Source organism: Primulina eburnea, chromosome 13 (genome assembly GCF_022965805.1).
Source record: "Primulina eburnea isolate SZY01 chromosome 13, ASM2296580v1, whole genome shotgun sequence".
NCBI classification, from domain to species: domain Eukaryota; kingdom Viridiplantae; phylum Streptophyta; class Magnoliopsida; order Lamiales; family Gesneriaceae; genus Primulina; species Primulina eburnea.
In genome coordinates this window covers 23367109-23395097 of record NC_133113.1, presented here as the reverse complement: position 1 = coordinate 23395097, position 27989 = coordinate 23367109, and the positions used below count along the sequence as shown (strand labels likewise).

Here is a 27989-nt window from a genome sequence, read left to right as displayed (position 1 = left end):
TTCTCCCATTTGTAACAGTGTGTTTGGTAACCAGGATTTGAGAGTATTTTGTGGGATTTGTAATTTGATTTGGAATTGGATTTGGAAATTCAAGTATTTGAAATTCCATTTGGTGTTTGGTTTAAAATTTAAAAATGATATTTACAAATTCATTTCTTGTTTGGAGAAAAAAAGATTCGAATTTGGGATTTTAAAATTTTACTAAACTACCCTTAGAAACTTTCGGTGGAGAATGATGTGTTGGATAAAAAAGTAATTTTATGTTTTTAAAATCCAAATCCCACCAAATCTTATCAAATTTGATGGGATTTGGATATACTTGTTGAAATCCCATGAAATCCCATTAAATCCTAAGCAAATCCGAATCTTTTTTTTTTTAACATCTTGCCAAACAGTAAAAATATGATTTTGAAATCCAAATCCCATGAAATCCTCCCAAATCCTGGTTGCCAAACACACTGTAAATGTTGGTGTCCCTGCCACTGCTTGCTATAACTCAACTTCCTTTCCCGATTCCCGCGAATACAGGAACCAGCAGATGCTCCCTTCCCAAGGCCTTCGCCGCGCTGCCGCCGCCCGCCGGTCCCTCTTGTCCTTGTTCCTTCACGATTCTCCTTCCTCTGTACACCTCTTCTGACAACGTCTTTGTAAAGCTGTTTACTTTTTGCTTTATATTTGCGGGACGTTATATTATTTCTGTGATTGATTTGCAGTTTTTCGATTCGTTATTAAAAGGGGATTGCAGGAGCTTCAGCACCATTCTGTCCAATCAATACTTTAATTCCAGTTTTGGAAATGGTACTTGAATTCTTGCTGAAGTGTTTCATTTCTATTGCTTCATGATGCTACCTTTGTTTGGTTTCTGAATGAATTATGTGTTCCAACTCGTTTTTTAATTTATGCAGGCAGTGATGAAAAGAAGTACTGGTTGAAGCTGGGATTATCTGGTAATATTTTCGGCTCTCCAAGGTCAATTCATTCCACTGGTAATCACTTACCTATCATTATTAATTTTTTTATATCGGCTGCAGGTTTGTTGTGATTTCTGTTGTATTTGGAATTTGATTGTTGACATGGAGATGTCATACGCATGTTAAAGAATAGGTTTTTTTGTTGGTCCCCCTTTCTTGAACCTGTTCTTTTTGGAGAAGTGGTTCCTAATATGGAAATTGGAATCTGAGAAGTTGTCACAAGCTTGAATTGTGTATGTGCATTCCCCGTTGTATAGAGTTAATATCGTTTTGGCTGGTTATTTCAGGGCCTTTACTGTCAGTATCTGACTGCAATTGTGAGTATGACGCAGTATTAAATTTTGACATATATTTCTGATTTAAAACTTAATTTTAGAGGCATCTTGAACCATGAATGCTAGGTCATTTCCCATATGATCTTTCCATAAGCTTGAGCTTGTGGAAAAAAGTGATTTTTTCGATAAAATATATTTTTAATTTGTATATTATGATGAATATGTGTAAATAAGTGTATTGTGCACTCGTTGATGTCTATAATATAGACCTTGAAAGAGATATAATTCATGATAATTGATATGTGATAGGGATGAGATTGAATTGGTTCGTTATTTTTCTGTTATAGTAGCTTATCAATTTTAATCTGTTCACATTTTTTTCTTTTTGTTATATTTTCCTTGAATAGCACAACTGTCAAGAGATTTTTATGACGTACTCCATGTCAGTAAAAATGCAACGGCATCAGAAATTAAGAAAGCTTATTATGCGGTATGTTTGCCTCTTCACTTTTGTCAGAGCTTCAGAGGGAGATGACTTGGGGGGTTTTCCGATAGTTTTCATCTTCTTAGTAATTTCTATGGTTCCATAGCTTGCAAAGAAGTTACATCCAGATACAAACAAAGATGATCCAGAAGCTGAAAAGAAATTTCAAGAAGTTCAGAAGGCATATGAGGTACATTTTGAAAACCTTTGGTTCCTCGAGTAAACTCCTGGGAACCTTTATGTGTGGTACTATTTTTGTAGGTTTTGAAAGATGAAGAAAAACGCCAACAATACGATCAGGTCTCAATTATATCTTTGCATATATTGTGCATATAACTTTACTTATTCTCAATTGTGTTTCCTACTGCCAACTTCCAAGATAGTGACTAAATGCATAATCTGGCTTGAAGGGGCTATTGGTTCATATTTATCTAACGAACAGCAATATGTCCTCAAAGACTTTAATGTTTGTTTTTGCTACTGGGTCGAAAATTTTCCCATTTAACAGATTGGTCATGAAGCTTTTGAACGAGTTAGTAATGGTGAAGGTCCCGGATTTGATCCATTTGGAGGAGCTGGCTTCAATCCTTTCCAGGACATATTTAAAAATGCCGATGTGAGTATTTGATCAGAAGACAATTTCTTTTACTATTGTTCACCACAGTTTTTGGTTCTCAGTTTTCTTCAAACGACCTAGATGGATGGTATGTTGAGATTTTGCAATTGATTAAATAGTGTGATGAATATCTTTCTAATGATAAATACAAAGGATTAATCAAATAAAAGCAATCACATGCACTTTAAAGGCTTTAAATGTTAGTTGATGAGATCATGCAATACTCTCGGAGAGGCAGCATTATAAGGGTGGTTTTAGAAATTGCAGGAGGTTGTAATGACAGAGGCGTATAGATGAAGAGTTATGTTATTCCACTCGAGACTAGCTTTTTTAGTTTGGTAGTTCTGGGGGAGTAAAGTATTTTGGGTTGCATTGTTAACTGATGAAGTCGAAATAATAGGATTATTATGTAGTAGTTAGGTTAGATAGAACTTTATCTATAATTTGTATTTAAAATTTATTAGATTAGCTTTTGATAAGGTAGGATCTTTTCATAAACGGGTTGTAAACTTTATGCTGATTAATTCAATAAGAAAGGAACGAATTCCTTATTACTTTCTCTTCCAGAAGCACATGGTATTAGAGAGCTATTAATCTATGTCCAAATGCCGCATGGCTGCTCCATCCAAATCCTCAAAATCCAACGACCAGCCTTTTCCCATCGCACCAATGATCACAGACCGTTCACCCATCCCAATCACTCGCCACAAACTCAACAGACAAAACTTCCTTCAATGGTCATAATCCATCAAATGTTCATCTATGGTAAAGAAAGGACGATCTCATCTCTGGCACATCGTCATATCCAGAAACCACCAATCCGAAGTTCAAGGAGTCCACAGTCACTGTGTAGTTCACTACACTTACACGACACTGGCAAGAATTGGGCCTATTCGAGGTTTATTAATGGAAATGTCCAGACAACAACCTGTCCCTATATTGAAATTATTGAACAAAACGCATCTTCAAATTTTTATCGGGCCTCAACAACACACTGGATGAAGTACGTGGTCCATATTGGGCACAAAATCATTGTCGAGTCAGCACACCGTTTTTTCAGAAGCCCGCCATGAAGAGAACCGCAGGAGAGTGATGTTGGGTCCTTCATCTGCTATTTTCCCCACTGATGGATTGGCTCTCGCTACTCATACATCAACAAACACTGATCCTTGCATGCCGAACAATTTTCAGCCAACAGCCTTCAATGGAAAACTGAAAATGGTCGTACATGGTGCGAAAAGTGCAAAAAGCCTAATCACACACTTGACACTTGTTGGAGAATCCATGGAAAGCCTGCAGATTGGAAACCAGCCTGTGAAAGGAGAGCCAACGCTGTTGTGACGCTCTACAGACAAGCAACGTTTTACCAAAGAGCAACTTGAGATCCTTCAAAAACTGTTCGGACAAATCATCCCGTCCTCCAATCCTTCACTTATAAGTTCTGATAATGTGGCATATCAAGGTACTATCCCTCACGCTTTGCTTTCACATGTGAAATCTACCTCGTGGATTGTTGACTCGGGTGCCTCGGACCACGACTGAAAACTTGAATATATTTTGATCATTCACACCATGTACTGATTTTCATGCTGTCAGAATTGCTAATGGATCTTGCTCCAGGGTAGCCGGTTATGGAACGATATGTGACTCTAGAAATTTGCTTGCAATCTGTTTTATTCGTACCTGGCCTTAGTTGTAACCTTTTGTTTGTAAGTAAACTCACAAATGACCTCAAATGCTCCGCTAAATTCCTTGCTGGTTCATGTGTTTTCCTGGATTCAGCATTGGCAAGAGTCAAGACGATTCGCAGTGCTGAATTGTGTGCATATCTCCTTCAGGGCTATATCTCCTGAAAGTAGGATGTTCCCAAGAGAAGCCTGACCACAAGTTCAACCGGTCCTTTATCCTATTCTGTGCCAACCTTGAGTTCTAATAGAGATAGTGAAATTTTGTTATGGCACTATCGATATATGGACACCCAAATTTTCTGTATCTTGCAAGATTATGTCTTCGTTATTAAAATAAAAGTTCAGCTCCTATATATTGTGATATTTTCCAATTGTCAAAACACACTCGTACCATTTTCACACATCGTTACAAGCCATCTGCAATTTTTCCCTCATACATAGTGATATCTGCGGACCCTCTGACGTCAAAAATATTGATGGAACCCGCTGGTTTCTACTATTTGTTGTTGATCATACGTGTCTGCCTGGGTTTTCCTTATGAAAGACTAAACACAACTTCAAAGATATTCAAACAATTCCACACTATGATACAAACTCAATTTTCCAGCAAGATTCAAGTTTTAATAACGGACCGAGCACGTGATTCTTCAATTAAATCTTGGGGGTTACTTGCAAATTATGGGTATTGTGCACCAAAGCTCATGTGTTTGATTCTCCTCGGCAGTAGTGTAGCACAAATACCTTAATTTTTTTTTTGAAGTATCGGATACAGATACGACGCATGTCGGATACCTCAAAATCCGTGTCGTTGACTTTGTTTAGGGTTGACCAGCCAGATACGTTTTGGACACGGCGAGGACACGCCATAGATACGGCGTGGATACGTTGGGGAAAAATTGCAAATATTTAAAGGTGTTAGGGGCATAGTTATAAAAGGCGAGCGCCTGGCTGCGCCTAGGCGACAGGCGCAGCCAGGCGCACCTTTTGCGCCTGGGTTACCACCCAGGCGCAATACATCAATCAAGCGCGCGCTCTGCTGAAGGCGTGCGCTTGTGCGCCTGTGTCAAATAAAGCCAACGATACATATTAATTAATTAAAGCCCAATAAGTTTTAAGCCCAATAACAAATAGGATCCCTATTTTATTTTTTACAAAGCCCTGCATGTGCCGTTTTTCTCCAGCGACCTCTCAGTTTCTCTCTGTGTGTGCGACGTGCAGCGGCCTCTCTCAAACTTTTGGAAATTCTGTCATCTGATCTGTGCGTCTCTCTCTGCATGTGCTAATGTGCTTCATAAACCTGTGTTAGACACTTAGACTGCTAGTGTGCTTCATCAAAAACTGTGAGTTTACATACTTATTTACATACTAACAAGTAACAACGATGAAATTTAGAAAGCATGTTGCAGAAAAATTTTGTAGTGCTTGTACATACTTATGCTACATTATCTGTTAATTGATTTTGTAGTGCTTTATCGAAGTAAAGCGCTTGTACATACTTATGCTATATTATCTGTTAATTGATTTTTATTTATATTATTTGTTATTTTGTGAAAAGTATTGAATTTAAATAGTATAAAATACTTTATATATGTTGAATTTTAAAATTTGTATCAAATGCGCTTTACTTCGATAAAGCGTGCGCTTCGCCTCGCGCCTCAGGCTCCAAGGTACCCTAGCGCCTTAGTGCGCCTTGCGCCTCAAATAACTATGGTTAGGGGTTAATTAAAAAAAATAAAATTTCTAAGGACTAAAAGGAAAATAATTTAAAATAAATAGGGCTGGGCTTTTAAATCCCTAAATACATTTGTCCGTCTCTTTCATTTTATTCCTGCTCAAGCGGCTCTCAATTCAATCGTGTCGCCCTTCTTCTCTCTTTCTGTCGCCACTCGCCGCTGCTGTTGTTGTTGTCGCCTCCGCCTTCGCCGCCGTCGCAGCTGCCGTCGCCCCCTGCAACTGCCGTCGCCGCCTGCAGCCAAGTGGATAGTAATCTTTTTTGCATCTCTCTTGCCATAAATAAATTACTTTAATTTTTTTTTTTTGAAAATCTCTTGGCTATACAACGAGTTTTCTATCTCTTGTTTTGCTATTGGAAAATAATTTTCATGCATCACAAAAGAGTTTAATGTTATAACATTATTTGTAAGAAAGAGGCTTAGAAGTGTTTGCTTCGTTCAGTTGGATTAACTAATCTAAGAACTGTATGATTAAGTATTTAAGTTCTATGAAGATTTCTAACATATAATTCATAACAAAATAAATTTTGAAAATGAATTATCCAAAGTTTTTGACTTTTGTGATGTAAATAAAATTTTAATTGCATTCTTATTGTTTAATAGTCTGAGAAGTAATAATTATGAACTATTTGTTGTAAATTAGAATTTGGTCAATTTAGATGACACGGCGTATTCCATGGGCCATGGCCGACTTTATGTTTCTGGCTTGTCATAACTTCAAGCAGCCTATTTGCAATGGAAATTTTCAAAAAGAGAGTATACAAGAGGATGTAGATGATTATTCTCCTTTGTTGAAATTTGTAACGAAGATTGAAAAGGGAGCTGATGGAGGAAATGTTATTTGGTCGTGTAACATATGTAATAAAGTGTGCAAGGGATCGTACTTAAGGGTGAAAGCACACCTATTAAAACTCAAAGGACTTGGAATTGCCGGTTGTGTGGCTGTTTCAATAGATCAAATAAAACATATGCAACAACTTCTGGATGACGCAGAATTGAGAAGGAAAAATGCAAAACCGAAAGAAGTACAATTGCCTTCATCATCTGCATCATAAAACATGGCTTCAAATCCTCATGCATTGCTCCTTTCGCTTTGCAAAGTGACGATCCAACAAAGAAGAGGAAACGAACACTTGGCCCTCTTGAAAAAGCTTTTAACTTGAATGCGAGAGATGAGCTGCATTATGAATTTGCGAGGTTTTTTTACACAGGGGGATTATCTTTCAATATTGCTAGAAATCCTTATTATATTCGTGCTTTCAGTATGGCTATTCAACGAACGATTCCAGGTTATCTTCCACCCAGTACAATTTATTGAGAACTACACTTCTTCAAAGAGAAAAAGCTCATATTGAAAAGTTGTTGGAGCCAACAAAAGCTGTTTGGAAACAAAAAAGTGTTAGTATTTGTAGTGATGGGTGGTCAGATGTACAAAGAAGACCGCTTATTAATATCATGGCAGTGTGTGAAAGTGGTCATATGTTTTTAAAAGCAATAAATTGTGAAGGTGAGTACAAGGATAAATGTTTCATCTCTAAGTTGCTCATTGATGCCATAAACGAAGTGGGACATCAGAATGTTGTCCAAGTGGTCACTGATAATGCTCCCGTATGCAAGGCCGCTGGGTTACTTGTTGAGGCAAAGTACCCACACATATTTTGGACACCTTGTGTTGTGCATACTTTGAATCTTGCTTTAAAGAATATTTGTGCACTGGTTGACTCTGCACAAAACAAAGAAGTCTTTGAAGAGTGCAAGTGGATAGCAGAAGTATCAGATAATGCTTCGATGATCAAGAATTTTATAATGAACCACAATATGTGATTATCGATGTTCAACGATAACTCGAACTTGAAGATGCTCTCACTTGTAGAGACTCGATTTGCTTCCATGATCAGTATGCTTAAAAGGTTCAGGGCAAATCAAGAAATGTCTTGAAAACATGGTGATTAGTGAAAGATGAAATTTGTACAAGGAGGATGATGTACAGAAGGCTAGAGCAGTGAAGTACAAGATATTAGATGATCAATTCTGGGAAAACATTGATTATATACTTTCTTTCACAAGTCCAATTTATGATAAGAAAAGCAGACACTGATCAACCTTGTCTTCATTTAGTATATGAGTGGTGGGATGAAATGATAAAGAAGATCAGGGTTGCTATCTCGAAAGGGCCTCACAATGGAGATTCAAAGTTTTATGAGATTGTTCATGATATTCTGATGCAGCGATCGAATAAAAGCAATACATCTCTACATTGTTTGGCGCATTCTTTGAATCCAAGGTAAAACTCTAAAAAATTTAACTAAGTTTGAGCAAATTATACATATCAGTTCATATTTAATTATCAATCTTTTTATATAGATATTACAGCAATGAGTGGCTCCAAGAATCTTCCAATCGTCTTCCTCCTCATAGGGACATCGAAGTTTCAAGGGAAAGTTAAAAGTGCATTGAAAGATATTATTCTTATTCATCAGAACGAAGAAGTGTCAATGAGGAGTTTGCCTCTTTTTTAGCCACCATTGATGATTTTTCTGATAATGATGCAATCCGTGATCGAGGTTTGATGTCTCCAACTAAGTTGAGGGTTATACATGGTGCTTCCACACCAACTCTTCAAAGTTTAGCTTTAAAGCTACTTGGGCAGCTTTCTTCTTCTTCTTGTTGTGAGAAAAATTGGAGCACCTACAATTTCATACACTCGTTGAAGAGAAACAAATAACACCACAAAGAGCGGAAGATTTGGTGTATGTTCACTACAATCTTCGTCTTTTATCAAGGAGGAGTCCACATTATAGTGAAGGACAAAGTAAGATGTTGGATGTTGGATGTTGGAGCGGATGCATTCGATTCCATGGACATGGAGGGTGTTGCTATCATTAAAATTGCCAATTTGTCTCTTGATGAAACTGAATTGGAGTCGGTCTTATTTACTGATGAAGGTAGTGTTGGTGATGAAATCGATATGGATGTTAGATTTTTTTTACTTGCTTAAGAAAGATTTTGTCGGTCGTATCGTATTTGTTACGATAATCGTACCCGTATCCATGCAACATAGCTCGGCAGAAAGGGGTTTCTCAAAGGAAAAATCGACACTTACTTGAGGTTGCCCGATCTTTAATGTTCACGTCAAATGTCCCAAAGTCTTGTTGGGATGATGCTATTATTACGACCACGTATCTCATTAATAGGATGCCTTCTCGTGTCCTTAACTACAAAACTCCAATCGAGGCTTTTCTTGAGTTTTTACCTAACACACACCTTCACAATATCCCGCTCAAAATCTTTGGATGTTCATCTTTTGTTCATATCCACTCACAGTCTCACACAACCGCGACAAACTTGAACCAAGAGCTGTTAAGTGCATCTTCCTTGGTTACTCTCCCAACCAAAAGGACACAAAGTTATTCTCTCTCACCAAACGTCTATATACGTCGATGGATGTCACATTTTTTGAAGATGAGCCATTCTACCCCACTTCTTCGCATCATGGGGAGACTACCAGTATTGAAGCTCTGACTTTGGACATTTTCCTGTCATACTCAGACCCCATCAACCCAGTCGTAACCCCTTCAGATCCAGCGTACCACATACAGATTACTCGAACCCAAACCCATATATCAGCAGGTACCCACTACATCCGAGCAGGCCTTTCCAAGTGATTTCTTGAAAGGAACAACCACAACTGAGGAGCATACACGATCCTTTGTGAATCAACACGTCCGAGAATGTTCTCGGCTGCCAAATTCAAGTAAAACTTGTCAAGGTGCAGCTGATATTGAAGTTAATTCTTCTGTCATTGAAATGAGTGATACTGATGATAGACCCGTTGCAGTCAGAAAATGAATAAGAACATGTACACAACATCCCATATGTAAGTACGTGTCACTTGATCGTTTCTCTGCTACATATCGTGTTTTTGTTTCAAAATTCGACCAGGTACAAGTACCATCAATTATTGAAGAAGCATTATGTGAGCCAAATTGGAAATCTAAAGTCATTGATGAAATAAAAGCACTTGAAAAGAACAATACATGGCTGATAACTGTTATCCCACTAGGAAAAAACAGCTGGATGTAAGTGGATTTTCATGATCAAACATAAGTCAAAACGGAAGAATTGAAAGACTTGAAGCATGATTGGTAGCCAAATGGTACACGCAGTCATATGATTATCAAGAGACCTTCGCTCCAGCGACTAGACTAACGCAGTACGGGTCCTCTTATCAATTGCTGCAAATCTAGACTGTCTTTTATATCAACTCGATGTCAAAAATACATTTCTCAATGGAGATCTTGAGGAAGCACATATGGAGATCCCACCGGGTTTTGTATCTGAAGCAACGACGAAGGTGTGCAAACTGAAGAAGTCTCAAACAATTTCCTAGAGCCTGGTTCTACCGATTCAGCAATGACTTGAAGTGAGATGGTTACAGACAATGTCAATATGATCATATGTTATTTGTGAAACACTTTGAATTGGTAAAGGTTACGGTTTTCATACTCTACGTGCATGATATTGTCATTACATGAAATCATAAAGAAGCAATGGCTCATGTGAGATCTATATTTTCGAAGGAATTTGAAATGAAAGACCTCGGCCACCTTTGGTATTCTTTTGGGAATGGAGGTGGCAAGATTATCTCTTGGTATCTCAATTTCGCAACGAAAATATGTCTTAGACCCCCTGAAGGAAAACGATATGTTAAGGTGTAAGCCAGCGGATATGCCTATGGATTCAAATATCTTGATCGGAGTGAAAAAGGATAGCCCACCAGTTGACAAAAGGAGATACCAAAGACTAGTTGGAAAGCTTATATATATCTATCTCACACACGACCAGATATCGGATTTGTTGTGAGTGTCGTTAGTCAGTTCATTATGAATTACCCAACTGAAGACCACATGGAAGCTACTTATCGAGTGTTGAGATATGTGAAAAAGGCTCCAAGAAAAATATTAATATTCAGAAAAACATCAACTACATGTGTCAAAATCTACAGTGATGCTGATCGGGGCCGGCACCAATAAATAGGCACTCCTCTTCCGTGTATTATACATTCTTGTGGGGAAACCTTGTAATTTGGGGGAGCAAGAAGCAACCGGTGGTTGCTATCAGCAGTTCTGAAGCTGAATTTTGAGCTGTCTCATGGAATTTGTGAGGGTATGTGGCTCAAGAAATTACTCGATGAACTAAAGATGGAAGATTTTGGACCAGTGGAACTTATGTGTGATAATCAGGCTGCGATTAGTGTATCCAAGACACGTTGAGGTGGATCCTCATTTCATGAGTGAGAAGATTGAAAACAAGATCATCAATGTCAGATATGTTCCCACACAATTGCAAATTGCAGATAGTCTAAACAAGGCACTCTTTCGGCCTACCTTTTTAAATTTGAGTTCCAATCTGGGCACTGATCAACCTTTATGACCCAACTTGGGGGGAGTGATGAAATTGATATAATAGGATTATTATCTAGTAGTTAGGTTAGATAGAAGGTTATCTATTATTTGTATTTGAATTAGATTAGCTTTTGATAAGGTAGGATCTTTTTATAAATGTACTGTAAACTATAAGAAACGAATGAATTCCTTATGTCTTTCTCTTCCCGAACCACATTAACCATATATATCTTTACTCTTCCAATCTTTGATTTTGTGAGGGGAGAAATCCTGAGTGCAGCAACTATTAAATGCTTTGTAAAACTTCAATTATTAATAATATCTAGTTTCTTATCAAAAATAAAAGATATACAGGCTACAGCCACCAGAAACTTTAATGCTATACAAGTTTTTTTATGATCAGGATAGAACTGGTGTCCTGGATTTAGTGGTATTTGCGTGGAAAGAGCTGTAGATGAGTTACACATGGACATGCATTACACTATGCGAGAATCGACTTTGGCCTTCGATTTTACTGTCCTTGACATGTTTGTACTGGCCAAGTTGCAGTATTGCACCATAAACCTTGATATTTTTTTTCATCTAAATTGTTGCTACTTTCCACTCAAGCTCCAAAGTTCTAATTGATGTGTGTTTTGTCATATTTTGTTGCAATTTCAGATTTTCAACATCTTTAATAGGGACATGGGTGGCGAGGATGTCAAGGTTACTATCTTTTTTTCAATTGTCTATAAATTTAATGTTTACTTTTTTAATATAATATAAATATGATAAATTTTGGTCATTGAATGCAGGTTTCGTTGGAACTATCCTTTATGGAAGCTGTCCAGGGATGCACAAAAACTCTATCAATTCTAACTGATATAGCTTGTGATACTTGTGGTATTAGCTTATACCTTCCCTGAAAACTATACTATCACTATCAAAACTTATGAAGTCCATACATTATGTTCTGCGTTGGTTTATTAGCTTTGAATCCTTTGAGTTAGTTAAGTAAGTTAGAATATACGTGGTATGATTGGTCTATTAATGCTCAAGTGATTTATCCAACTTGTCATACTGTTGTTCTCCATCATTTTGCTTGATTTTGTTAGGTGGAACTGGTGTCCCTCCGGGTACCAGGCCTGAAACTTGTAGACGTTGTAGAGGCTCGGGCATGGTGAGTATCTTTAGCATCACCACCTTGTGTTATTGGTGAGTATTAATATCTTTCTTTGTGTACCCAGATAATATCACAGAATGGTCCTTTCACGCTTCAGTCTACTTGTCCAAATTGTGGAGGTGCTGGGAAAATCGTGTCGGTATGACATTTTATGTCCTAATAAGATGTTTTGTTATTTCCTTCTCATCAACTTGATTTTTTCAGTTATGTCGTGCTATATTCCTTGTCCCTGTGGATACTTTAGTCTGTCTTGGTTAAGCTTTTCATTCAATTGGACCATTTATCTGAGAAGTGAGCAAAATGGCCTGGGAGGCAGTGGATAGCTGTTGATATTGCTTGTACTGATCTTTACCCTGATTTAATGGCAATGATGGTCCTCTTGGGAAGCTAATGAAATATATGTGTCTCTATGTACTATTATTGGTTTTATTTTTTCTTTTTATTCTTCATGTTGAAACCAGGTGTGTGGTAGTTTCCTACTGCATGAGTGAAGGTGTAGGAACGAAAAAGTGGTAGAACTTGGTGGCATCATCGTAAGTTCAGCAATGACGGGAAAATATGACTATATATTCATTGCTATTATTGCATGGTTAGGATTCCCTAATAATTTTCATGTAACTTTGTGCTGGGATCTCTTCAAATATTTGAAATAGTTTTACTGAATATATTCACCTTTGGGTTGATTTCTTCGTCTTCCTGTTGGGAGAAATCGTTGGCATTTCATTCTTTGTGCTCTAGGTTTACCATACGAATACTTGGAAGTGTATTTAAGTAGGGTTATATGTTTTCGTCAGTAAAAAAATTTAGGTTATAGCATACAAAAGTGGAACTGTTTTGGCCCGACAAAAATATCACGTCAATACAATTACTTGAGAATGTCCAACTTTGTCTCCAATGGAGAATGAGAAAAGATATTTACTTGAACTCTACTCTTCCAAACAATTTGGTCCTTGAAGTTGTGCGAATGCCACCATAATAAACTGATAATCTGCTTTAAACATTTGTTTTTCCATATGTTTTTTATGGTTTAGTGATGATAAAAATGTATTGGTGAATTAAATAAAATAATACTGACTATTGATTCCAATTTTCTATTGCCGACAGAGCTTCTGCAAATCTTGCAAGGGTAAGCGAGTGTTGAGAGGTCCGAAAGCGGTGAAAATGAATGTCATGGCAGGTCAGTTCATAGAAAGGTTAATCAATTGTGTGCTTGATGGATTTTATTCATCTTGATTTTAGTCTTGTGTTAAGCAACTGCCTTTTGCAGCTTTTAGCGCACTCATCACTGTATCAATCTCAAGGCCAAATTAGAGTTGACTGAAATGATGTTTCATGTTTTCTCTTCCTGTTAAATCAATCTAACTTTCTCAACCGTTCTGTAATCGTATGCACCATAATGATGATGGCAAAACTGTTGTATGTTTGAAACTTTATTTTTAGCTGAGGTTTTATGGACATTTCCGAATGCTTTGTTACTGCCCTGTTTCTGCATAATTCTGGGACAAACATGTTGTTATGACGACATGAAACGTGATTTTTCAAATGATATGATTCTGCATGGATGTGTATTTATTTTTCAATTTTTCTTGTGTTGGTTTAAATTACTCAATATGCAGGGGTGGATAATAATGAAACTATTAAGGTCCCCAGGAGTGGAGGAGCAGATCCAGATGGGGGTCAATCTGGTGACCTTTATGTTATGATCAAGGTTACTTGATTAGCTCAATTACAGGGGCACGAGTTTCTATTTCTGGGCATTTTATCGTTTGATTGTGGTCATAGTGACATGCTCAAAGTCATTATGGATGTATTTTATTTTATTTTCTATAAGCTTATGGATATATTTTATAGGTCAGAGAAGATCCAGTGTTCCGTAGAGAAGGGGCTGACATCCATGTTGATGCAATTTTAAGTATCACTCAGGTAATTCCTAATGAAATACACTTTTGTTGAACCTTTTCTAGAGTAACAAAACTTTGTAATTTGTAAATGAGTTGGTTTGTGGCCATTGATTTTATTTTTGGTGATAGTGACTATATATTGGTGTAATATACTATGCTGAACGTTCAAGTTTTATACTTCTAAAATACTGAAAGTTGATGCTTGTACTGCTGTCTCCTCGGTATTATCAGATCCAGTTATTTTATAGCTATGCTTCTTACATGACTAAGTCAATCAGTAACTCTATACTTTAATACTTTTACAGGCAATTTTGGGAGGATCTATCCAGGTGCCCACCCTGACTGGGGATGTTGTTGTTAAGGTCTGTCTGAGGTTGTTTTGGGATTTGTTTATTCTTACAACACCCACACTTATGAATTTATTTTGGACTTTATCACTTGCAATTGAAAGTTTGCGATTGCTTTTTAACTGTTTGTTTCTTTTTAAAAAAAATTAATTTTTGTGATGGAGAGGGCTGGTATGGGGTTTTGTGTGATGTTGTCGTGAAAGGTGTTTTTTCTGGTACTATCAGCCTTTCAATTTGTTTCCTCCCGGTAAAATTTATTTATTTATTTATTTCTGGTTTGTAGGTACGACCTGGTACTCAACCTGGCCAAAAGGTTGTCTTGAGGAAAAAAGGTATGAGTTTTGGTGGATTTAAAATCCTCTTGTTCATTCGCTAATCATTGAGAGGTCATAAATCTTGAAGGTCATTTAGATATTCTGATGCAAAAAAAAAATATCAATGTGGATATGTGTCCCGCGAGTCTTGCGATATATTGTTTGGAATATGTTAAAGAATGTCTCTTTTTGATTAAATGTGTTCAGTTCATTAAGAAGTATAGGAATGTATTGGAGGATAAGAGACATGTAAGGTACAAAATGGTTGACTTATCCCCTAATATGGAATTAAATAGGGTTCTTTGAGGTGTATGTCTAGTTGTGCCTATTGTAAGTTTACTTTAATATTTGATGAGCTGGCTTATATTTCATCAGTATCTCATTATTGTCTTCCTTGAGAAGAACGCACGTGAAAACCGATATTAATGTGCTGCTGATATGTTAATGTCAAGTCTCGCGAGGAACTGCAGTGGAGAACAGTATGCTTGGCATGCAATTCCTTTTTCAGAAGTTTTGATTACACTTATTACTTGCTAAGATGCAGTATAAACTTTTTCAATGAACGTGAATGCTAGTAGTCATTGTTTTCCTTTGCTGGAATTATTATATATCAAAATTTCCCTTGCTTGTAAATGCCAACGGTTTTTGGGATTTGTTTAGCATAGATCTGAACGAAACTTCTCTCTCAAATTTTTAGAAGCTCGTATGTTTTTTGTACACCAGTAAAATTAATTATTCTCAATGTCATGCAGGGATCAAAGTCAGAAACTCGTATTCATTTGGGGACCAGTATGTTCACTTCAACGTGAGCATTCCAACGTAAGTACCTTGAACCCTTTCTCCCTAGTATCCTGTCATTGGGAAACTATTTATTGTTTCCTGATTAGTTTCATGGTGGAACGACGGTGGTGAACATAAAAAACCTATTTCTACGGCGATGTTCCATTTTTAAAACAGCGAACCCCTCTACTTCTAATATAATTAAGGCTTGTCCTTTTAGCCCTCGTCTTAAACTCGTACCTAGTAAGAATAGCAAATTTAAAAGATGACTGTGTGAGTATTACACGAGTATTACACGCTCTTCCACGAGTACATACGATAAACTTTATTTCCTAAGTCTGTAATTCCAACTTACCTTATTTGTTCTTCTATCAGAAACTTGACCCAGAGGCAGCGCCAATTAATAGAAGAGTTTGTTATAGAAGAGCAAAGAGAATATGACAAGGGAGCAGCTGCAGGTGCATCAGGTTGATCCCTGCGACGGTACTATCTCAAATGCTATACATTTGCAATAGAAGGAAAAAATGTGTCCCGAAGTAATTTGCTTCAGTTTTGTGTTAAGAGGTTAAAAGTACCCATACATTTTTATTCCTTCCCTTTTGTTGGGCAGGATTTGTAACATTCACAGACCATGTTTCTATGCATTATATATTTTGGTGAATATCTAAGTCTATTAAGAGGTGTGGCTTAGTTTATCTTTTGGACATTACCTACTCGTGTGCCTTCTCATGCATGTATAGTGGAAAGTTCTTGCACAAATTGCAATAGTGGCAATGAGCAGATGAAAGAAACTGATGAACCAAAAGTAAATGAAATAATAATCCAGCTTACTGGTAGAGTTACTGCATCACCAGTATAGACTTGAATTTGAGGCATTAACAACCCACTAATTGGATATTTTTGGGGACTCAAAGCCATCTCTATCCGCTGTCGGGCATTAAGTGACTAATTCTCCACTACCATAAACATGGTTTTTCATTATTATTATTTTAATTGGCTTCATATTTAAATGTCTTGATTTGAGGTGTTAACAGTTATGCTCGTTTCACCCGTGCTTTCAGATCTGGTTTGAATGGGCGTGACCGGTCCAAACCCAAAAACCGTTTTATTAGTCAAATTGGTCAAGAATCGGTCGGCCCCATTCACAGTGTTTCAGTTCGATCATCTTATTAAACTATTATTTAAGATGAATCGGTTCGATCATCAGTCTGATTATATGAACATTGATTTCACCTTTATGGACACTAAATGCTCCCGTTTTCCATCATTCGGCAATAACTTACCACATCTCTGGTGATGATATTATTTTTCATGAATTTCGTTAGATTCAGACGTACCATTGTCAATCACAAATTAAGCCCTTGATTTGTACTTCATTTAATTTCGATCGTTCCTAAATTTGATAGAATTCAAACCAAATTTTTTTTGTCCAATTTCCCAACATGAAAACAACACGTTTGTAAGATTTGATGGTTCTTGTATTTTGATCATGGTGCTAGAAAGTGTATGCACGCATTTTGGGATGATAATTTCGGAAGACATGTATTGAATATTATTTTCAAAAAGTCCGAATTTTGCGAAAATTTCTATCCTTGTCGAGTGTATCTTCCCCCACCGGGTATAACATACCCGGTGGGGTGAGAGACACATGATACATAGGCCCCACAAAAAATTCATGTGAGGCCATGCATATCAATAGGTGGGCTGCACCGGAGTAGAACTCAAGTGTAGCATGCTCTAGACCGAATTACGCAAAAAACTAATGATATAATTGTCGGAGCGCTGTTTTCTCACACCCAAAGCTCGTCTGAAGTTTAAAATTTTAGTTTTAATGTCTAAAATGTTCTTTCGGCGTCGTATGATTTACATAATTAATACAGTGTTAGATCTGATTTACATTTGCATAAATAACATCGGCGTCAACTATTTCGGATTTTAAGCAGATATATCCATTCTTGTACATTCTTCAATCGTCAAATCAAATCCACGATCAGAAATTTTGTTCCTTGTATGGATCGCATTAGAGATAAACAAAGTTTGCGTGAAGATTGGATAACCGGAATTTTAGAATCCGGTAGTGTTGCGGCAGTGTGGTAGAAGATTGGCCAAAAAATTTCCCTCAAACAATGGGGTGGCCTAAAATTTTGAGTGGAGGAGAGAAAAGAGAAAAATTTTGGTGTAAAAATTATGTTATTTCATATAACCTTTATGAAATATTAAAAAGATTTCTGATCAAATTTGGAATCTTACTTGAATAAGGCACTGTAATTCCGTTATTCAAAATTTCTCATGCATGTAATTTCTAGTCTTGAAAATATCATGCGTAATTAAATCATTTGATGAGAATTTTGCACTTAGTAGTCACCACTATTAATATTATTATTTAATTAATAGATTCTAAATTTGCTAAATAAATACTTGTGACCTAATTATAATCCCGACGGGCGATTTGACAGTGCCGATGTATCGAGGTTAAAAATCTCATTCATATAATAAAATTGAAAAGTTCAAAAGACAATTTTCCACTGATCTATTTTTGGCAGCTACAAGTTTTGTGAACTTCTTCACTAAAACATGCAGTTCCACATTCCTCACTTAATTAGCTATCAACTTAGCTTCCACATGTTCCATTACACGAAATCAACTTATAAACTCATTTATAAGAAATCTGTTTGATTTCCATCAAACTACAGTCGTTATACTACTGGAACTTGACTATCTCAACGAGAACACAGAGTCATTTGTGTGACTCTCAATGGCTCAGAGATATAGCTAGCCATGAGATCAGAACTTCATGTGATTCAGAACACCATTTGTTCATATTCGGGCTTATCCAATTAGTCTCATTCTTTTCATCAACCCCTTGATCAAGAATTTCAGAACTCAAGTCTGATGCACCTATTCGATCATGGTAAGAGTATCTAATAGCATCAATCTATGATCCCATATGTATCACAGATAGTGCTTACAAAAACATTAAGTTATGGTTAGTGTATAATATGGTCCCTTCAACTTATATATCCTAATTGAATCTGCAACCATTTGTATATCGAGAGTTGCAAATGAATTCGATAATGATATTATATATTTTTGAGTATTAACAGTGACATGATATGTGCAATTGAAGAAACACCTTTCCAAAATATAAATGACTTACTCTGACCAGAGATTCATTGCACTATTAGATCATCAGATCATACAGGATATCTTCATCCATAGGCAAACAAATGATTCGAATAGGAACATGTTTAGAATATATGGTATACTTCTTAATGAGTTTAATGGTCTTAGTTGAGAGGTAGATCTCATGGTACCTATTGTATATTGAAGGACTTATTTGTGCAGCTTGCATGGGTATACAGATAATATAAATTTCACAATTGCATAAAACCCTAAAATATTACTAAAAGTAAAGATTATTTCTGCACAAACTGAAATTGTCAGAAAGTTGTTGTCGGAAGATGCCATGACGCGACAAACTTTGGAACAAAATAGAGTACATTTTAAGCAAATGCTAGAGTTGGATTATGTCTCTTTAAGACGAATTTTTCTCACATTGTGTGATTTAATACGACAATAGTTTTTCAAAATATAACAACTTATGTTTTCTTATGGAAGCACTCAAAATCATAAAACCATCGAATTAAATATTCTTTTAGAACTCTTTGTAATGAAAATATATGCAGAATATGTATATGTTTATGTTATGAGTGAATTCCAAGCCAAATTTCTATTTATACTTTTTCCAACGATTGAAGGGGAATTTCCATGATTATTTGTGACTCATGATTAAGACTCAATCTAATCTGTCATATTTTGATCTAAATGTGTATATCACATTTCATTTGAAAAGGTTACAACAATTGGATCATATTTTTTCAAGAGATTGAATCTAAGGTGTTTATTCCTAGATTAACGATCCATATCGCACCCCATACTATATGATCAAACCGCTCAAGGCATCCCTTAAATCACATATGTCAGATGTCTAGATCGTGAACCATCACACTTCTTCGGTTCAGTGCAATCTGATCGCGATCCAACGACTTCTCAACTACGAAAATCCCAAGCATCTCAATGGAGCATAATCATTATTCACTTTACCCAATCCTCGTGACACTTGTGCTGACTAGAACAACCTCCACGTCATTACCCTCCACGTCATTGGACCCATTAAAGCACCCATTATAAATGAGACATTTTTCCCAAACATTTGTGGGTCCATTGATTCACATCATCAACCAAATGTCTCAATCCTCAAATGTCTCGCATTTTACAAATATCTCATCAACCAAATATTTATCGGTTCACTATCGTTTTATCAATCTTTATTTATTTTTCATTTAAATAAAATGATTTATACTTTTTAAGTTTATTTTATTTTATTTTAATTAATTTCATTTTTATTTTTCACTAATAATTTTCATTTAATATTGAATTATGTAAACATTTTGACAATTATCTAGTAAAATAATTTACTATTAATTTTTTATATATATAAGAAATTGAACAACATAACAATACGAAGTTTGGCAAATTCAAAATTAAAATAACTAAGAATTTCATAATTGATAAGTTAGCCCTTCACTTATCATCCCAACATGTTTCTCGAATTTGTTCAACCAACTTGTGACGAAGATGTTAATGCACCTGACTATCACATAAACCGAAATTTCTTCAAAGGTGTTCATCAAATTCTAGGGTTGAATCTTGATTCACTATGAAAGTATCTTGTTTGTCATTATCCAAAATCGATATTGTATGATCTTAATCCTCAACAATCACGTTATGTAAAATAATGCACGTACACATGATTTCTTTATATTTATCCATGAATTCGTGTCACTCTGGACCTTTTATTATTGCCCAACGAGCTTGGAGTACTCCAAATGCCTCCTCAACATCCATTCTTGTAGCTTTTTGTCTTCCTTAAATTTAATTCTTTTGGGATTCTTGGGACAATGAAAAAATCTTCATGAAAGTGCTCATTCCGGGTATATACCATCTATAGGTTGTATCTTTTTGCATATTGTGTACCGTTCACAATAAAATTAACCTCCGATGCGTTTCTTTAAAGACTTCATTAAAAGAGAATTTTTTTTAAGTACATTGATGTTATTACGAGACCTAATGGCACCAAAAAAGGCATGTCGTGTCCATAAGTCGGCATACGCGACCGCCTTAAGCACAATTTTTGGTAGTCATCATCTCCTCATGCGTACAGGCCCTCCATGAGACTGAAATGTTTTTCCGGACCCAATGCATGCAATCATGGTTTCCTAACATGCCAGGAAACTGTTCATTTGCTAATGAATTTGAAGAAAATGAACAATGTCAGTTGCGTTGGGTTTTCTCGAGTACACACCTCCAAATATTTGAATTACACATTGGAAAAAAGTTGGACAAGCATTCAAGGGAAATTGTTTCACTCGTACGCCGATAGGCCTTTTTATTCTTGATGTAACTTCTCTTCATTTAAAATATCCATCTGGATGATTTTTCAAAGCATTTAATATACACAGATACAACGTGATGATAGCACATTTCCGCTAGTTGCGAGGATGGCTATATGGATATTAGTTCTCCAAATGATTTTTCCATGTGTCATTTCTTACAACATGATCTAAGATATCATGTTTAACCACATTTATTGAACTTTTGACTTTTCAATGGCTTACCCATCATTCTACTCTTTTCATTAACACGTCAATCTAAGATATGTCAGATTGGAGCAGTGTTTAATCTCATTTTTACATGACCAAACCATTTGAGATATCTCTCCCTAATCATATCCTTTATAGGGATAAACATAAATAGCTCGTAATATTTTAATTCCTAATTCTATCCTTGCGTGTTTTTCCACATATTCATCTCAACAAACACATCTATGATACCGCCATCTTATGCATATGTAATCCTATGGTGGTCCAATACTCTGAACCATAAAGCATAGCTGGTCATACAATAATCTTATAACATTTTTCTTTCAATCTCGCTAGTATCCTTTTATTGCAAGACTCGTGATGTCATCCTCCATTTCGTCCACCCTGCTTTAATCATATGGTCGATATCATCTTAATTTTTCCAGTCTTTTGGATAATAGATTCTAAATAACAAAAAAGCTTCACTCTGGGAATTTTTGACCGTCAATCTCAATAAGGCTACCCATTCGTCTAGATCTGGGCCAAACTTACAAGCGAGCGATTAATTCTAAAACATTTACTCTGAAGAACTTCGCGTCATCTATCTAATTTTTTATTTACTCTTTATTAGCCTTTTCTATCAGAACAATATCATCTGCAAACAATATATACCAATGTACCTCATCTTAATTATGTCTCGTCAGCATTTCTGTAACCAAAGAAAAGAGGCAAGGGCTAAAATCCGATCCTTGATGAGTCCTGCTGCCATAGACAATTCACATGACATCCCTCCAATAGACCAACACTAGTTATGGCACCTTCATACATATCTTTAATAATCTCGATGTAGCATTGAAGATATTCTTCCTTTTTAAGTACCCAAAAGATTAATTCTCTAGACAATCTATCATAAGCTTTTTTAAATTGATAAATACCATATACAGACTCTTCTGTTGTTCTCTATCATTTGTCTAATCAAGAAGATAGGTTCCATTGTAGACCTATCCGATATAAAATCAAGTTGGTTATATAGTAATGATACTCACAAGTCTACTCTCTATCATTCGCTTCCATAACTTCAACATATGGCTCATAAGCTTAATCCCTCTATAGTTTGAATAGTCCTCTATATCTCCTTTATTTTCATAAATTGGTACTTCAATACTTTTTTCTCCAAGATTATATCATTTCTCTAGTATCCTATTAAAGAGTTTAACGAACCATTGGATCCCAACTCCCGCTAGACACTTCCATACCTCAATTGTTATCTCATCTGGTCCAACTACTTCGCCAGTTTCATCTTCTTCAGTGTATCTGTTACTTCTTTAGAACTAGCTCTACAATAGAACACTAGATGCCTTACTTCATGAATCTCGTGTCTTCCCATGCTTAACTCCTCCTTACTTGTACCATTTAGTAAGTTCTTAAAGTAATCCATATATCTATATGGGATATCTTTATCTTGAATTTTGGAAGTCCGTCTACGTCTCCCCTTACCAGTAAAGAATGATTAACTGAGGTATGCACTATATCTTCTTGGCCTTGATGGCTCCAAGTTATCATCATTACAAATACGCTATTTGCGTCGTCTTGGCCTTCGTAGCTCCAAGGATAGCCACAAACTCAATACAACTTTAAAAAAAGATTACACGAGCACCACTCTTGATCACTTAAAGATATATTACAAAAAACTCAATGTAGGCACAAGAAATGAGATAAGTTAGCTTTGAATGCTTGTTGTTGCATCTTGAAATGGTTGATGAACGTCCTTTATACAGTGTTTGAGGAGCTCGACTGAAATGGTAAGTATTTCAAAAATGGGCCGAGATCCGATGATCTGTTCCTTATAGCTTTATGTTTTCCATTCAAGGCTGTGATAAGACATTCCGATCTAGGAATGTTGCTTCCCAACTGTTTGGCGCCCAGCAAACTTGAGTATCTGAAGTCTGTATGATTGATATGCTGATCATCGGACTTTCCGAAGTTTCATCGAAGCTTCCGAAATGTTCATGGTATAACTTGTAAATTTTCAGATTTTTGCTGAATCTATTGCCATGACTCGGACGTTCCAAACGCCTTTCGGAACTTCTGAATTGCTGCTTCCGAAACACTTCCGCTTCTACCGAACTTCACATTGAACTATCTAGTTTGAACTGGTTCGTCCTTACGAAACGATCTTCACAAATTCAGAACCAGTTGGTTAGCGAAAATGCTAATAACGGAAGCTGAAAAACAAACTTGTGAAGACCAACCAGTAGCCAAAATGAGTTTACAATATGATCATTGTGCAATGAAAAGCTAAACCAAACTGATGCATGTAACATGTACAGTTTCCTTAAAACAGATTTGTCGCATCCGGTATGTCCTTAGAGGTTTCGACGGATGTCTGTTTCCTAGGATACAACGGTAGACCCAGGAGTGATGTTGCTCGTCGTACACTTGTGCACACAAGTATGACATTCGTTGCACCCAGGTCGTGCTCGTATGCTTGCACACAAATCAAGTTTTTTCCTGTTCAAATCAGGCCCATGATTTTGCATCCCTGCGCCTGCGTATGCGAGATAGAACCTTTTGACCAATTATTGTTATATTTTCGTAAAGTACAACACAATATAAACTCATTTATACAACTTTTATTTTCCGATGTGAGAAACACACACCTTTCCTAATTTTCATTCACTCGTATGGAAAGCTCATAAACCTCAAAACCCAAAACATTTAATCCAACAGTTGAATCATACACAACATGTTTTCTGCATCTTACTCATTTAAACTATTAATAAAATTAACTTCCTCCATTTTATTTTTTTACGCGTTTAAGGCTAAAAAATCTCCTATTTTTTATGATCACAAAATTGATTAAATTATGAAATCTAAATTTCAAGTAATTTTCAAACATAAAAATTTTATTTATTTGGCATAAAACTCCCCTTTAATTGGGCAATACATGATAATGAAAATTTTGAATTCATTTAACCATATAAATTCTCCCCTTTCGTGATAGTCAAAAGCTAATAGAGATTAAATGTAAAACCTAAAAAATATTGAGGTATTTAGTCGAAAATTAATTAATTGATTTAAATAATAATAAATAAATAAATAAAACTATTTAATCTAACCAAAAGTTTTGACATATATAAAATTTTTTTCCTACCCTTTAATCTACTTATTGCCTAAAAGAGTAGAATAAGATAAATAAAGATGCTTTTAAATAGAGATGTAAACAAACCAAACCGTTCACGAGCTATTCGGAGCTCGGCTCGATAAAAAGCTTGTTTGAGTTCGTTTGTTAATCATATCAAACCAAACTCAAGCTCGATTTTGAGCTCGACAACTTAATCAAACAAAGCTCAAGCCTAAGCGTATTCGGCTCGTGAGCACGCAAACATGTTCGTTAATAGGCTCGCGAGCTCGAACTCGGCTCGTTTAGGTGGCTCGTAAGCTCGAGCTTGACTCATTTGTTGAGTTGACAAATAAAAATATTAGTACTAATAAAAGTTAAACTTGTATGTCTAATATAAAATTAGTTCATAGATATATTTAATTTTAACAAGCTCGAATCAAGCTCAAATTCGAGCTCAATTGTATGTTTTACGAGCTCGAAAACGAGCCGAACTCAAGTCAGGCTTGTTAAATATGATAAACGAGCTATTAATAAACCAAGCTCGAGCCCGACTTAATTAACATGATAAACGAGCTTTTAACGAGTCGAACTCAAGTATTTCACAAGCTTAGTAATTTCAAGACAACTCGAATTCTAGCTTGATGATAAAAGCTCGAATAAAGCTCGAGCTTGAGCTCTATCAATCTTAAACGAGCCAAACTCAAGCCAGATGATAAAAGCTCGAATCAAGCTCGAGCTCGAGCTTGAGCTTGAATTAATCTTAAACGAGTTAAGCTCAAACCTGATACTATTCGGCTTGGTTTAAATCATTTACATCCCTACTTTTAAATAATAATAATTTAATGAAATAAATTTTATTATCCTACAGATGAAATTTAAATAAATTTATATTGAATACTACAAATACATAAAATATGCTTCTAAAATAATATGACTTTAAAAATAATGAAAAGATAAAAAAATAAATTTAAGAAAAGTTTATATGAAATAACAGCATTTCAATAAAAATGAATAGAAATATAAACAAAATACATATTTATGTTAATTTTGATAATAAATTTAATAAATACAAGATTGTAAACTAAAATAATAAATAATTTAAATTTAGATATTTGTCAAAAACAAGCTTAACATGTGTCAACAAAAGAGTTTGAACTTGTTGAGAGAAAATGACTAAACCTCTCCAATTCCATGCCTATATAGGTCTCAACTCTCACATGAATCGTTTCATCACAGAAACTCCACTGAAATTCGTGGGATTTTATATAGAAAATAATGAGTTAGAAAGAAAAAAAAAAGTGAAAAAAAAGAAAAAAAAATAAGCAAATCATCACCAAAATTCTGAAAAATTTATACAACAACTCTTCTAACCAGAAACCAATTTCTGTATGTGGTTTAACAAAATCATCAATCAATTTTACCCAAAAAATAAACATTTACGGAGAACGGTTTTTGGAAAATTAAATAAATTTGATTTTTAATATTGCTACTTTCAACCTCTATTCATCCTTATTCTTGAACGATTTGCACTTCAGTTTTAAATATATATATATAAAAAAATCAAAATGGTTTTTAGTTCCCACATATGTCGATCGACTATCCCCATAGTCTCCAGAATTAATGGCGTTGGTCGTCCGAAATGTGTTCAACAAACATTGTAGTTTTTCAAAATCTACTATTAATTAGTTCTGAATTTCGAAAAGTGTTAAACATAAAAGTTTTATATCTTCCACAAATACATCCTCCTGAAGATATTCAGATGCACGTGGCCACCAGAGCAACTATATCACACGTCGATGCACGCCGGCGCAAGAATCTCACACGCAGTCTCGAATTGGTGATTTCTGATTTCCGACCATTTCCGCACTATTTTTGAGCAATCCTGGAAAGATTGTTAATTTTTGAATATGTATTTAATCAATATGAATTTTGAAAGGTTTATCCAAAATTTCTCTATACATGTTTTGAACAAAATTGATTTATAAAAGGTTCCAACACCTGTTATTGGAGAAATTGGTTAAATAACCTCGGTCCACTCTTTTTTTAAGAAAATGACCTCCTCGACTTGAGGAGGTTATTTTCTTAAAAAAAAAAATATTTGACCGATGTTAAAAAATAAAATACCTCGTTATTGTAGTATGCGACGACTCATTTCCAAAAAAGAATCACCCTTCTGGAAATTACCCAATATCGGGTCTTTGCTTATGATTGTATAGGCTGTTGCAAAGAGTTTATCCTTGGTCAATATTTGGATATTTAAACAATGGCAAAAACTTGTGTGAGACGGTCTCACGGGTCGTAGTTGTGAGACGGATCTCTTATTTGGATCATCCATGAAAAAGTATAAGTTTTTATGCTAAGAGTATCACTTCTTATTGTGAATATGGGTAGGGTTGACCCGTCTCACAGATTAAGATCCGTGAGACGGTCTCACATGAGACTTACTCTTAAACAAATCCCTAAAAACTAAAATTGTATTTCGTTCCGAATAAATATCTGGTGTAGAGTTTTTTTCTAGTACAAAGATAAGTGTAGAATGTTGAAATGGATGAAAATTAAGTAGAAAGAAATGGTGTATCTATAGAAAACATATAATTGTGTCAGGAAAAATATAATTTTCGGGAAAAAAAATATGGGTAAATTGGGATTCAGTGCACAAAATGAATTATTTTAGTTTTTACTCCCTGGTGAGAGAAAATTATTTTAAAAATGCCACAAATACCCTTATTCCCTATTAAATTTTAATTGATAACCTGGGCCTTCCTGAAAATGGTATCAGAGCTTAGGTAAAATTATTTCAAACACACAAATTTATTATTACTAGTAAATAAATGTTTGAGGAGGAGAATTTCGAAAAATTATGAATCCGAACTCATGTTCGAGAAAAATAATTTACAAGAACCATTCCAATATTTTGGAATATACAAAAAAGTATCTAACCTTGATTAGATATCAGGAATAGTAAGGGACGCTACAACACCCTCAGGTAAACTTATAATTCAATGTAATAAGTTTTTGGAAATAGTACCTGATTCCTCTAAGCTCTCTTCAGACCTTATGGAAATACAGAAAACAGTATAAAATTATGGCAATTTGCTATACTATGTACCTCAACGAGTTGAGAAGTCCTAGAAAAACAAGAAGAAATTTTTGTAACCTTAAAGGACATTCAAACAAGAATTCAAACTAGGACAACAATCAAGTTCTAGTTAAAGAATTTCAGAAGGAAGATTACCACTATCTTTTGGTACTGAACCCTTGTTACATCAACAAGGGAAGGTCAAAGTAGTGTTAAAACCTTTAGCTGAAGAAGAAAAACTATCAATCTAATTAAATCTATCTCAGAAAAAATTAATCTGATGACAACCTTAGAAAAGATTGGTCTAGAGGATCTACAAGAGCTTGTGGAATCTTTCGCAAATCTCAAAGTCGTAGATCTAAAGATGAACACAACGGAAGGTGAACCACCTTCTATAACCTGGTCATCTTCTCAAGAACTACCAAGGGAAAGTGTGGGATCTCAGAATATAATATGGAAGAATCTTAA

General features: G+C 35.5%; 1 protein-coding gene across 1 annotated transcript; it reads left to right on the top strand.

The window, feature by feature from the left end:
- The first annotated feature begins 209 nt into the window (after positions 1-209).
- Positions 210-16369, top strand: LOC140809021 (chaperone protein dnaJ GFA2, mitochondrial-like). The gene is made up of 18 exons (XM_073166473.1): positions 210-622; positions 714-798; positions 906-986; positions 1654-1736; positions 1837-1920; positions 1992-2030; positions 2239-2346; positions 11833-11877; positions 11967-12054; positions 12267-12331; positions 12399-12473; positions 13439-13511; positions 13951-14042; positions 14186-14257; positions 14541-14597; positions 14866-14914; positions 15649-15715; positions 16052-16369. Exons 1-18 carry the CDS (start codon positions 425-427, stop codon positions 16146-16148), a joined length of 1458 nt encoding a protein of 485 aa, XP_073022574.1. The 5' UTR covers positions 210-424; the 3' UTR covers positions 16149-16369.
- The last annotated feature ends 11620 nt before the right edge of the window (positions 16370-27989 follow it).